Raw genomic sequence first — 15,293 nt, 5'->3', positions numbered from 1 at the left:
AACATCGAATCTGGCCCCCTTTAAAAAAAAGTTTGGACACCCCTGTCCTAAATTTCTAACTATGCCTACAAATGTAGCTCGCTAGTTTTTGGAACAAAGCAAACAAACTCAAAAAATGTAAATTCTGAATTGGCCTTAGCAAGACAAACAAGTTTGAAATTGCATTCCAAATGACATTTTCTAATAACAATTTGCATAAAAAGAGGGAAAACAACAAAATAATCTTCCTCTCCTGCTGTCTGACACTGCTAATGAACAAATTAAATTAACCAGTTAAGTGAAAAAAAAAAAAAAAAAAGTGAGTTTAATTTCTAAGTCCACAAGGCCAAAAGGGTCGTTAGTTGCAGAAACGCCCAATTACAGAGTATTTTATCAACAAGGAGAGAAAGAAAAAAAGTGACAGACCAGGCCGCACGGGAATCTTTTACTGTCACCCGGGAGAGGACTGTGGAAATATGGCTATGAGGATCGCAACCACCTACCTTCATACCGCAAAGTGAGTCTCTGCTGCGTAAACAACACGGGTGTTTTATGGCCTTAAATCAATTAGAGACGAGGCAGGCAAGACAAAGTGAATGTGGGGCGGGGGGGGGTCGCTTTGCTTTCCCATGACAATTCGAGCACCGCCAGGCCCTTTGGATAAGGAGGTTACGTCCTGTGGTGCGGAGTGAGAATATTCATCATGGATTTTATTCCTGGACAGGGCCGAGCGAGGAAAGGCAAGGAGAGGAAAAGGAACGGGGCGCCTACACGCAGGGGAATCTCGCCGCGACACATTCGTCTCTTTCCCAGCGGTGCTCACACACACACACACACACACACACACACACACATAGAGTGAGTGTATCAGGCCCGACCGCTGGCAGATAGGGAATCAATTTACCTGAATCCCGTCCAGGAGCTTGCTCATGCACCAGAAGCTGTCAGCCTCGATGTTCCGCAACACCTCTTCCTGTAAGCTGGAAACATTGAAATTTTCCACCTCTTCCTCTGCAAAGAGACAAAAGACAAAAGAAAATAAGAAAGAGACAGAGACAAAGAATACAAGTGAAAGACAAAGAGAGAGGGAAAAAAATGGAAAGAGAGATTAACCCTCAATATGGAAATCTTCAAATGTGAGATACAGCAGAACTGGGGGGGCATGTATACAGAAATAATTGTTCTCGTTTTAAAACACACGCACACACGCACACACGCACACACACACACACACACACACACACACACACACACACACACACAGTTAATGTGCTAAAATACATCTATTTATACTCTTGACACATGTGGGCTTTAAAAACCATTGCAAATATCAACTGATCTTTAAGAGTTGTCACACACAAAAATGTCCTTCAGGATAACTGAACATTGCCAAAATTTGCATGACCATTGCCAAATGTATTTACACTGATAGTGATGATTCGCATTGCCAAAAACTTGATCAGCATCAGATGTGGAAATAAACAGCAAAGTGTGTGCTGGATATAGTTTATGTAATTTAAGCATTTTGTTGCACATATTATTTTTTAAAAGCCAATAAAGAACAAATCTAGTAAAAAAAGTAATTAAAAGAGGAAATAAACACATCAAATAATCAATCAATCCCACACAAAAAAATCAACAAAAATAAAATGACACAAACGAATCATAAAAGAGGGAAAGGTTTGTAACCAGAGTTTATTTTTGCTCATGTTGACAATGTTTTTGGACCTAATTTTAGGTCTAAGTGTCTTGTCCTGATTTTGTCAGTCCTGTCAAATACAATTGTCTGTAAGAACAAATCCTAAAGAAAAAAATGTGCACATTTGTGTGGTAAAGCGAGTTGTGAACAGGTTAATCATTTAACACACCAAACACACAAATCAGTTTCTTCACTAAACGTCAGAATCATTTTCCCGGGGCAAAAGCCAATATAACTGTAGATTTATTTAGTAACCACTGCGAATGAGTCAAACCGCGGCTCTGACAGGCAAGTCACAGGTTGAGCAGAGGAAGGATATCATAGAACTACACACACACACACACACACACACACACACAGTGCTGCTCTGTCTCCTTGGCAACATGAGTCTAACCTTAAAGAGTACGGCGAGCTCTGGCTGACAGGACCAGTGGGGCTGCTGGGAATATTCGCAGCGCTGCAGTTTAGCAAACGGCCGTCCAGTTTCCAGGCCGCCCAATGCATTAGTACAGTCGGAAAAAATACCACTGGTCATCTACGCTCATCCTAGACGCTCATCACCGTCTGCTGTCAGACAGGTCACGGCGGAGAGGAAGCCAAGATGGAGTACGACTCCCGAGATACGGCGAGAAAATGTAAGAATCTGTGGAGTTTGGGCCTGAATGACCTCCAAATGGCAGACAAACTCATTGTGCTTTCACATAACGGCCTTCCGCTCAGGAATGAAAGTACTCACGAGGCATCTTAGTGTGTGTGTGTGTGTGTGTGGGGCTGTAATAAGGCAGTGTTAATCTCTCTAGTTGTGAGAGTCCCTTAACAGCACTTTCGCTCATCACAAAACAAGGACACACAAAGAGGTTCTGATCAGATGAACACATAAAACAAGACAACAGCACCTCCTGTGGCCAACTGGGGAGTTGCAGGTAAATGATTTGTTTGTGGTATTAGCAGCAGTCTTATATGCAGTGGCCTCAAACAGTTCAAAATGTCTGAATGTCATTGCAGTAAATTACTAAATTAACCCTGTAAAGCCTAATATTGTAATGTAAATCAATGGGATTTTTATTACACTAGGCCTATAGCAGACTACTTGCATATACATATCAGTTCTCACTCTATATCTCCCAAAAGTATGTCTTAGTAAAGTTATATTTCATTGATTAGTTTCATGATCAAAGCTCTGTAGTTTTTATTTATTCTTAAAAATATATATGTATGGAAAAAAAAATGTACCGGTATGGGTAATAAAGTTACTGGACTGAAATTATCATCCTGAAATATTAATAGCAATACAAAAGCTATTATGTTTACTTTATACAAAAATAAATAAAAATACAATTGTTGATGATTGAAAAAAATCAATCATGTTGATGATTTAGAGGACTTAGAAAATTGCAAATCAAATACAGTAGGCTTTATAGGGTTATAAAATAATAAATGTTAAAGCTGCTGCACTTAATTTTTCTGTGTACATAATTTACTCAATTTTAGTGCTGGGCAACGATTAATCGTGATAAATCGCATCCAAAATAAAAATGTGTGTTTACATAATATATGTGTGTGTACTGTGTATAATTATTTTGTATATTATTAATAACACATATATACACACACACACACACGTCGTATATATATATATATATATATATAGCAAAACTGCAATGGAAACAGTTTTTGCGGGTTTACAGTCACCTGACGTAGATGACGCGGTGTGTTTGGACAGAATACGAGCCAGTTATTTATTAAATTCATAAAAGAATAAATTAATAATAATGGCCAGTGCGGTGGCTGGAATATACACAAAACTACAAATGTACCAAATTTTCGTATGCATTTTTTCGTATTCGTCATTCGGTGTCTCTGAATTGTCAAAACAACTCTCAAAATTTTGTGAAAAACCCACAAAATCGAAGCCGATCCGATTTTTTTCATGACGGACTAAAGTTTCGGAGGCCGTGTGTAAACGTGATTGACATAACGTGACTTATCGCGAGATTATTAATTTGTTTTATTCTTCTTTTTTTTTTTTTTTAAGTATTCATTTTTTTTACGTGCGGAAATTTCAATTTCAAAAATATATATTTTTTTTTTTAAATCTGAAAAAGGCATTTAAAATAGGTTTACATGAAACAATAGTCACTGTTTAAAATGTGGACATGAGTATTTGGACAATTTCTGTTTATGGACCATGTCCATAGTTAAAGGATAATTCCGGTATTTAACACCTTGAGTCTATATTGTAGTTTGTTTTGGATGAACAAGAGTGGTGGACAACATTTTTTTGACAATGGTTCCTCTCTCGAGTTTTTGACTATAATAGAATTGGCCATGGACCCATTTAACATTGGAGTCAATGGGCATGTCCGAAAATGTCATTAAAACAGCCAATAATGTTCGTTTACAAAACTGTTAAACTCACCGAGTGGTTAGTGGTGTTCGTTGATGATTATAAACAATATATCGTCGCAATATATGATTCCAATCCGTTTATTTTGCTATAGTGGAACTATTTTTTCAGACACTTCACAACCGTGTAACTTCCGCTCAATATTTGAATCTGAAGCGTTAGCACACTCCCGACCACTTGATGGCGATAACCGATGTTTGTGTCTCGCGGGACACTCACGGTCACAGTCGAGTTCAACTTCATATTGCACTGGTCAGTGGTCACGTCTTTCAATTTTCAAGGTTTTGTTTGTTTATTTCGCTTACTCTCCCGGAGCACAGTTGCTCTGCTCGCTAGCCTTATGAGAAACGGATGCGATCAAAAAGACTACATCGACCAAATGTAAAAAGCCCCCTTTCCGTTTCCGTTAGCGCATTTATATTAACGAGCACTCAGTCCTTCAACAGAATTCAATGGGATTTTACAAAATTACGAATAAAACACGACAGAAACTGTATTTCGCAACACTTTTTGTTTCTGGAACATCAACTAACATCACTAATCACTCGGTGAGTTGCACAGTTTTGTAAACGAACATTATTGGCTGTTTTAATTACATTTTCGGACATGCCCATTGACTCCAATGTTAAATGGGTCCATGGCCAATTATTTTATAGTCAAAAACTCGAGAGAGGAACCATTGTCAAAAAAATGTTGTCCACCACTCTTGTTCATCCAAAACAAACTACAATATAGACTCAAGGTGTTAAATAACGGAATTATCCTTTAATGTGATAAAATATTTTGTGATTTTTTTTATACTCTTGACACATACAATATGTGGGCTTTAAAAATCATTGCAAATATCAACTGATCTGCAACTGATCCTAGATCTTTATATGCTATTTAGATCTTTACTAACCTCTCTTTTCAATTGAATGTGACGGCATTAGATCTAAATACTTTCCTAGAAACATCATCCTTATATGTTCACAATACACAGATTCGCACATCTTTTTGGCCCTTATTTATTCTCACGTTTTCCAGAGGTGACTCGATGAAGTATGACACTGTTAAATGAACTGAAAAGCATTACTGAAGTGAGAAGAAGAAGGTTCACACACATACATGTACGCATAAGCACAAATTCACAGAAACAGAAGGCGCACGACTCCGTGACCACAGTTCCACCGTGAAGTCACCGTCGCACCATCTGTCTGGACGCATTGCGAAGGAAAAAAGAGCAGATGTCTGTAAAGATACAGACCAGAGTCGACAACATACCAACTGTACTGTCTTCTGCAAAAAAATCACTTTGCTGGCATTTTGCCACTTTACGAATTACACAAGCCATGAACAGGTTAAAGTGCTGCAATGATCGGTTGATAAACTGATTTATCGCAATTCATACATTTAGCGCTTAGGAAACATGTCTTGTTATTATCATGTTGAAAACAGTCGTGCTGCTTAATGGTGTTTTGTGGAAACCAGGATACTTTTTTTTCCCCAGGATTCTTTGATGAATTTCTTTGAAATATATATTTTTGTAATTATTTAAAGGTCTTTTCAATTGAATGGATCCTTGCTAAATTAAAGCATTAATTTCTATTAAAAACGTACTGACCTCAAACTTTTGAAAAGTATTTTCAAAATGGTTAAAGGACGTACGCATACTGATTGATAACTTTTGGGTAAAGTTAATGGACCGCTGAGCACTGTGAAGTGGTGGATTTACAATCTCCTCTTATATTATATAATCAATAGGTAATCATAGTCTTTTTTTTTAAATCTAGGTTATGTTTTTAATGATTTATTAATGTCACAGGTCTGAACCATGTCAGGACTGCGGTATAATTTACTCTGAATGTTTTCTACACAATAAAATTAGGAACTTAATTTGACTAATTATTATTATGATTAAATAATTTACACATTACATTTTGTAGTGATATTACTATTTTATCTTGATCTTGTTTTTCTTTTTTACTCAAACTAGCAACATCAAAATGAAAATTCTGTCATAATTTACTCGCCCTCAAGTTGTTTTCAAACCTGTATGAGTTTTCTTTATTCTGCTGAAGACGAAAGAAGATATTTTGAAGAATGTCGGTAACCAGAGTTGATGACTTCCATAGTAGAAAAAAAATAAAAATACAATGGAAGTCAATGTAACTGTTTAATTACCGACATTCTTCAAAATATCATCTTTTGTGTTCAGCAGAAGAAAGAAGTTCATACAGGTTTGGAACAACTTGACGGTGAGTAAATGATGACAGAATTTTCACTGTGAAGTGAACTAAATAAAGACCACCTCTGCCCATGGTCATGAAGGTCAAAAACGCTCCACATGTCCAACTAAAACATCTCCATGCTTTGTTACAGTTGGCCTGTGGTCCAGTGAGGTTCTGACCAAATTCAGTCTTGAAGGGAAAAATTCCTGCATATGCATTTTATCAAAAGCCGCCTTTTCACCGTCGACCCCAACAGTTCTAAGAACGGCAAGGAACGGTTCTGGTTTTATTTCCACTTGAGCTTTGTTCGGCACGGCATGAATACAAACTGTTCTCGGCACAGAATCCTCAGCGCAGTTAGTGATTGTTTAATGATTGTGGTTTTAAGGGATATTTGTCTCCTTGAGTTAGAGATGAATTTCTAGGTTTTTAATGATTAGAACCTCATCTGTTTAGATGAGGTTCAGACAAAGTCCTCTGGAAGTAAGTTTAGACACAGTCTGATCATTGAAACAACTAAGATAATTCAATAAACCCTGCTAATTTCCGTCATCACTGCTTTCTGCTCTTTCAGGATTAATATAAGACTTTAAGTTAATACAGTTTTGTTTACCATGCAAATACAGCTGGAGATTCGAGAGAACATTTTTGACATATAGCCAAACAATAGAAACTGACTGTGCCTTCAGTTCTGTTATAAAATTTATTTTTTTTGGAGTGAATTCCAATAAATTAACGCAAATTAAACCCTGCCCTTCTGAATGAAGATATTGTGTCCGTTTCCTCGTTCTGAGTTCTGCACATACATAACAGAGACACGTTTCTACAGATAAAATATGAAGCCAAATAAATATATAACATGTGTTTTTCATGTGGCTCGGCATATTTTTTATAACAATAAAGAATGATAATGCCAAGCAGTTGTAGCGTTCAGTTTACTGAAATAATGCACGTAGGCCCATTATTTAATCAAAATCCACTTTAGATCACAATTGGAAGCTATTCCACACACTCCGTCATGGTTTCTGTGTAGTACCAAATTTTATATATTTTCATTTACTGTTGTATGTTGTGCAGTGGACAATGTTAAAGCCAATTGGAAAAACCTATGAGATGCACACATGAGGAAACATGTATGCTCAGTCGGCAGCGCCACAAAAAAAGATGGTTCTTACAAGTACAGTTCTATTTAGTACCGTATTGTCCTGAAGAACTCTTTATATGCTGAAATGGTTCTTTGTGTTGCAGTTTAGGGTTCTTTACTCCCGCCTTTTTGTTTTTCAAATCTGTAACTGTCAAAGCCACCTCATTACTGCTTTTCTGGAGCTCAGCTATTCAACTGTACACAGACTGTCAACATACTCTCAAACAGGTACATTATTTATTTCTTCAAATGTCTATAAATTATAACTTAAAAAATTGTAACTGGTTTCCTACCAATCATGAATTTTTCTCTTTTTAGTTTAACTGAACATGTAAGTGTGAGCAGCTCTGTTCAGTAAAGGATACTTTCATCTTCTCCACAAAGTAACAGATATATGGAATTTATTATCCATATTGTTTTATTTATTTATTATTATTTTATGTCTAAACATACCGAGTCACACACACACAAAAAGAAATATTAAAGCTATCCCATGACTTTATATCACTTTTTCCATTTAAAATGGTAAAGGGCTCACACTGTATGTGACCATAATTGTTCATGAAGAGACACTGTAACGGTCGATTGTGTATTTCAGATGAGAGAAACTGCCACTCAGAATACACATAACGAAGGACGTAGGCATCATAGGGGATTGTGAAGATATTACACTACAGCTTGGTCTTCATTACATCTATATCGTGTTCAATGCGTGATGCAGCGGCCTCGTGTCTCTCACGAAGGAGCTTCGAAAGAGTAAAAGGAGCGACTACAGTAAAGGACGAGAGAGGACCAGCAGGTCTGGACTATTTATGTTATGTTATGTTTTTATATGTGGCGGCAGTCGTCTGTCGTCAGTGAGGGGCTGCCACCTTTACTTTTTGTATTTGTTTATTTTATGATTATTAAAGTGTGTTACAGATTTGCTGGTTGCCGCCGCCTCCTTCCCACAACAACATACTTTGCTACATTAATGTATTCAGCTAACAACTGTTGTTAGAGCACTGCCATTTTTGCTACAATATGCCGTGTCAATATATATATTTTTTTTACCTAATTGACACAACATGCTGTTTAAAAAAATAATTAAAACCCAAATAGAGGCAACAAGATATAATAAAACCAGGCAGATAGAGGACTAAAAAACTATATTAATAATATATAAAAATAATATTAATAATAGTAGTATTAATAATATGAAGATATTATTCATGCATAATACAGAGCATTGATTGGACGCAAAGAGTTCCTTCTCATGAGTAATGTGGGGGACAAAAAGCGCTTGGAAACTAATGACGTAGTTGGCTTATTTACCTCACATTTTGCTTCTTCAACTTTGCTATTCAAACCAGGAGAACAAAAATAGCCCGTTACCACAAAACAAAAACACACATAAAAAACATGTTTTAGTGTGTTATGATCCGTTAAATAGGAAGTACGACCCCTGGTTTCATAGTGTATACAGTCCTCTCTACAGGATCAAGTTCCCCAACAACTGATGGATAACCTGAGGATATGGTTAATGAGTACTTGGTACTTACGGTGCATAGCATACCGACTGAAAAACTGAAAACTGAGGGTACAGTTTCTGAATTTGTGAGTGCTGATGATATAGCTTAAGGGATATAAGGCAATGTTCACAAATCCATTAATACATGAATTAGACAAAAACATTTTTTTTTTTTGAGTAACAGTTCATTCCTTCAGTGTGATCTTTCAGTAAACACAAATATAAATAGAGACAGAACTGTCAAAGTGAGGTAACCATAAAGAGGCGGTAAGCACAATAAATCCCTTCAACTGGAGCCAGGCTCTTTGGCCTCTGCTATCAGTTCCTGTTGGCCTGCATCTTCTTTCTGCATAGAGGGGCGAAGGGTAGATTCCCCTTGGCATGCTGAAGCATCCAACTGCAAGGAGCTGGAATCATTACTGACGTCTGACTCTACACATCCCTGTAGCGCCATATGCCCTCTTTTTGCAGGCTAACGTATACGGTCAACATCAGGTTAAAGGACGCAGTAAGCTTTCACCAGCCTTTTAAACCATCGCCCAAGACAGCCCTGAGGAGCTTTCTGGAGGACTATGCAATTTGACCCCTTAAGATGTCCTAAGATTCTAACCCCGCACCACCCACTACTGCCCCCTATGTTGGTTAACGAGTATCGAACAGAATTCACAGACTTGGAATTGAAGGCAAGGTTAATTAACATGGAACTCAACTCAGCAAACACGCCATTTCAACACGGTAAAATAACGATCGTTGGGTTGGCAATTATTGTAGTTGAGCTGAAAGACGAGGTGTAGATCCATATGTGATTTATGGAGATCATCATCTAGTCGTAATGAAGAAAAAGTCAGTGTAAGGGAGGACCAATCTGCAATGAGAACAGATGAATGAGCTTCGCTGGAAGTTCCAAGACGAAGTTTTGAGGAAGGGCCCAAAACTAACTCATTTCATGTTCCAGAAACACCAAAACGGCCTTTTTTGAGGGCCAAACACCCCCTCTGGGGCTTAATTAGGTAAGTATTTTCTTGTTGTTGTTTTGCTTTTAAAAAGGGTTCAGTCAAAGAAATAAACTCACAGAGATGCCAGATTTTGGTTACTGACAAACAGATGTTGAATAATTCTGAAGACAATGCGAAGAAAAACAAACCGCCACAATGCCAGGGTGTTGTGGGTGGTTGACTGGGCTTTCCTAATTAACTGCAAATATATATTCAGGTGGTTCCTTAATGACAATGTCAAAAAAGTCCAATGCTGTGTTCGAAATCGCCCCCCTATAACCTCTTTCACTATTCACTAAATTACTCCACTAATATAATCCACTTGAAGGATTGAATGAAAACGAGTGAGTGATTTCGGACACTTGAGTGCGCCGGAAGGGCTGCCGCTTGTGCTTGCTGTTTAATAATAATAATCTGAAACTCTGCCATCAAAACAAGCATGTACAAACTTTAATTAATCAATTTAATAATCAATTTAAAAATGAATTTATACTTGTATGATAATACGCCAGCATTCAGAGCGCGACTCACAGTGCATTATGGGAATTCTCTAGTCATTGAGCGTACATTGGTCGTACACTCGTTATTGCGTTGCAATATGGGATTGAATGAGTGCACTCAACGTCTACTATGGTTTTGGACACCACAAATGGCTGTCCCATCAAATAGAGTCTTATTTAAAGGTATAGGGAGCGATTTCAGACACAGCCCAAGTCTTCATCAAACTCTCTGGTCTCTAGATATGACTGAGGCTATTTGACACCTGAAAGTCCGCACCAAGGTCCGAACCAAAGTTCATGTTTTGATACATTTTATACATTCTGTAAGTTTTGGTTTGGTTTCACATTGCAATAATGCGAGCGCACTAAAAAACTTTAAATGACATACATGCGTCCTGCCGTCATCATCTATGTGGGCTGCATATTGACATTGATTGGTTTGTAAATGGACGTGCGCCTGACGTCAGCGTGTTGTCAAATTGGCGGGTAACTTAGACGAGAATGAACATACGCATATCGTTGAAACTATACTGTTATTATTACGGCATTACTACCTGCAGCACCAACTATACGGGAGGCTAGTTCAAATTCGCCAAATGAACGTCCTCGTTGTGTGAATATTTGATCGTCGCCGGCAGGAAAGGAGGAGAAGACTGCAAGCAATCCTGCGAGAACCACCGGTACTTCCTGTAAATGTTCTGAAAGTCCGAACCATACAGAAAATGCGTTCAAACTAGAAACCAGGCTTCTTGTGCACAATTCAGAATTGAATTGAGAATGACTCCTGAATTCCAATTCAGTTCTTTAATTTGAATTGAATTTGTCAAAAACAGGATCTAGACTTACAATTTGAATTTGAATTAAAGGAAGCAGAATTCAATCAAAATTCTAAGAAATTCATATACATATTTTAAGTGAAGTGTTTAAAAATGAAGCTTTACAGTATATGTCAGATATGATTGCATTATGCACTGTGTTATTTGATTACTTTGAAATTAAAATAACATTGGAACACAACTAATTAAACAACATTGAGCGGGTAATTTTTACAAAATGTAATTGTCTTTAGTTGTATAAATTAGGTAAAATGTGTAATTCAATTAGTTACTAATCAAATTAAAAGGAAATAGCTTTGCATTGATAAAGTAATCAAAATAAAGTAATCCAAACCACATTTATAATGAGTAACTTATAACAGTAAGCAATTACATTTCCAAAGTATTTGAGATTCAACACATTCTTTCTGTTTGTGACTGTGTGGAATTTCTTTGAATTGCCATGAATTTAATTGCCATGAAGTTTCCCCACTTCCATTCCTGTCATTCCAATTCAAATTCAACTTCCTGTGGGGCGGAGTCAAATTCAAATTCATTCTTCAATTCAAATTCCAATTCATGAATTGAATGGAGGCCAATTCTGAAATTCTGAATTTTGCACAAGCCTGCTAGAAACTAACCAAACCTTTGTTCAGTTTGATGCGGACCGAGACTACCTCTTTTCGTATGACCAAATTTCGTCTGGGGAGGTTTCACACCTGTAATTTTGTTCCGGATCAAACTGAAAAGTCTGAAAATCCGGACCAAACAAGGTAGGTGTGAAAGGGCCCTAAAGTGCCCCAAAGGAACTATAAATGTGGTTTTCGGCAGTTATCATATAGGCCAGGTGAAAATCGGTCAATCGATTCTGGAAAATGGTGAGGGATAACGATGAGGGATTTTCTTTTCAGACTAGAACTCTTGTGAAGAAAAGAAAAGGAGAATATTATTTAACTTAGAATGTATTATACACTACTTTACAAAACTGTAGGGGCCAGCATATTAAAATTAGGCTGCGGAAAATTCAAGAATAAATTACATTAAAACAATAAATCGAAAACAGCTGAATTACTATTTCAAATTATTACTATTTATTCTGTATTTTTTAACACATATCCAGTCTTAAGTGAACAGTATAGCAGGTAAAAACAAAACGCCATGGAGTTGCTTTACCTCAGCGAATATGCAGAAAAATTCAAATTCAAAAGCAAATACAAATGTAACGAATACAAATCAATACAAAGTGTCTTCATCTGCAACCGACTCGTAGGAAGGTTATTGCTCTTGTGTGGGTTTTGGCCCATGGATCCACTTAAGACTACATAAAAAATTCTGCAAAACTGCAGTAGTTTTTTGGGCCTCAAAACTGCTCACCAGTGGCATAAATGGCTCCCTGGACATGTAACCATAGCAATTGTTGCGACTTCAGAAATGTTACGATGTTTTTATTGCTGCTCTGTGTGCAAGAGTGGGAGTGTGTTATGCAGAACGGCTGGAGTCCAATAAACCTCAATGCTTGAAATAGTTTGATTTGAGAGTGTGGGGACTTGGGTAAAAATACAGGATAAACACCACAACTCATTCGCTGGCTCTACAACCTTGGCATTGAATGCAAGAGCAGCAGTAAAAAGAGTTGAACTTCTCTGAGTGTGAAATATTATGCAAGATTAGCCCATTAAAGAATTAATTTGCCTTTATTAGAAGCAAAAGGGGAATCATTACATGTACTGTAATGGGAAACTCATGAGCCATTAAAAGCATGGCCAGACAATAAAACTCCACTTGTAAATTGATACCAAAAATAAATAAATTGATAAATTCCGAAACATTTTTCACGGGCGACCAAGTGACATTTCCATAGAATACTCCAAGAAATTATTTTGTTAATTGTTATAAACTACACCAAGTCAAGCATGACACGTTTCACAGATGTAAATGAACAAAAAAGTGATTTCTCAGAGCTAGGATCTGCGCAGAAATTCAATTTATAGCTTTTTATAGCCAAGTAATTAAACTAGATCCAAAAATATTCAATAACCGTGATTAGTCAGAGGAAACGAATGACTTTATGACAGGGCAATTTTTCCAGATCATTCTTGGCATTTTACACTCAGAGATGAACAAAAAAAAAAAAAAAAAAAAATGAATATGCAGCTCACAAAGCTAGACATAGCTCAGCTTTATGGAAGAAGACAAATGGGAAGCTTATGGAAAATGAATCGTTTCAAAGTTAATGTTATGTTATCTGTTAACGTAATTTGTTAATATTACATTATCTATTTCTGTAAGATTATGTAATCCTAGTTATTTGTTGATGAGTTATTGCTATGGTATAACTTACCACTATGCTAATTAGCAGTGTTATGATACATTATTTGTTATGGTTGTTATTTGTTAATGTTATATTACATGTTATTTTGTTATTCCTTAACATTATGCCATTGGTAACATTATGCTCTTCTGCAGCATAACATTATTTGTTAATGTTACACTGCTGGATAATTTTTGATTATTTGTTACTGCTATTTATTTGTTAATGTTACGTTATCCTGTTAATGTCACATTGAACATAATGTGACAAAAAAGTATTACTGGTACACTTTTTAATGATGCTATGTTATATTATTTGTAACGGATACATTTTCCATTAAGGTTACAGTATGTTATCCCTTAATATTATGTTATCCCTTAATATTATGCTATTTGGCTATACAGTCAAACCAAAAATTATTCAGACACCAGATAGATATACATATATATATATATATATATATGACCTGACCATGTTTTGCTTAAGTGTGTTTTCTTTAATTGCTAATACGATAATATTTATTTATATATATATATATATATATATATATATATACATACATACACATATATATATATATATATTATGTTCTTAAGTAACATTAGATCATCGTTTAATGTTACATTAGGTTTTTAACATTGTAAAATGTATTAAATGTTATGTGACATTATTTGATAACACTGTTGCATTGCTCTATAACAAGTTAGTGCGCTTTAAAAGCAAAACTGTCAAAACCTGAAGGTCAAACTTGTTAAATGGAAAGTTGTGCATTATTTAACAAAATCAAACTGCTGCTATCTTTTTTTACCTAGCAACAGGGCTAGGGCAAGTCTCAGAGGGAACTCAACCAGGAGGAAAAGAGGAAAAATACCTGCCACTAGACATCTCAGGCATCCCAAGACAGTCACTTAACAACTCGTTAGAGCAAATGAGGAAAGTTAATCAGACCTGCATTAAAATCAGCACTGGGCTCAGTGCTTCAAAGCGAGAAATCCGAACAAACCGATACTCATTAAGGCCTCGATTGTGGGTCACACACCACTAACTGTTCAATTCAACCACGGAGGCCTGTGGCACTTAGTCAATGAACAACCCACAAAGGCCTTCCAGAAGATGGACTGAAAGCAAGAGTCAGCGGTTACAAGGTTAGGGAACTTAATGCACATGACGTAAAAGACATAGGCTATTTGGAATCTTTCTGAACCATGGTGCCTCCAAGATGGGTATACGCTGGACATCCACCGGGAACGCTCAAGCTGAAGGGATGTTATCCTCTACAGAGCAAAATGGTGTTGTGGAGGAAATCTGCCAGCATGTATCTTCTTGGATTGACTAAATCCTCATGCTAACCATCCAAACACTAAACCATTTATATAGAGGAAAAAAATGTGCAATGCAGTTTGAAGAACACACTAAACTAAGTTTTGAAGGAACCGTCAAAAGCTTCTCAGAGGTTTACATGATGCAAGAGTCCTAGGGTTGCAAGGTCACCCCATCTTTGCGCAATGAAGAACGCTGAGTTTTCCAACTCAACAGAACAACATGGTGTCCATCTTCAACCAACATCTCAAATCGCTGTTCTCCACTATTCGGATCACCAAGAGAACTTTCTTCCTTCAACCAGCACTGATGGTGTTGTCCTCCTCAGTAATAGTCCACCTAATCCAGTCGATCTTTAACGGTAGTGCCACTGATCCACATCTGCCCTCCAGAACATTACTCT

General features: G+C 36.8%; 1 protein-coding gene across 3 annotated transcripts in view; it reads right to left on the bottom strand.

The window, feature by feature from the left end:
* tbc1d22a (TBC1 domain family, member 22a) overlaps positions 1-15,293 on the bottom strand; it is a 146,581-nt gene that overhangs the window by 76,814 nt on the left and 54,474 nt on the right. For all 3 annotated transcript variants that reach the window (XM_079622152.1, XM_079622151.1, XM_079622153.1), the window contains one exon: positions 884-990. In XM_079622152.1, the coding sequence (XP_079478278.1) occupies positions 884-990 (107 nt within the window). The remainder of the gene's footprint in view (positions 1-883; positions 991-15,293) is intronic.

The sequence above is a fragment of the Phoxinus phoxinus genome (assembly GCF_949152265.1).
Source record: "Phoxinus phoxinus genome assembly, chromosome: 9".
NCBI classification, from domain to species: Eukaryota; Metazoa; Chordata; class Actinopteri; order Cypriniformes; family Leuciscidae; genus Phoxinus; species Phoxinus phoxinus.
Note: the sequence above shows the minus strand (reverse complement) of the source record. Positions and strands in the feature narration are given on the sequence as shown.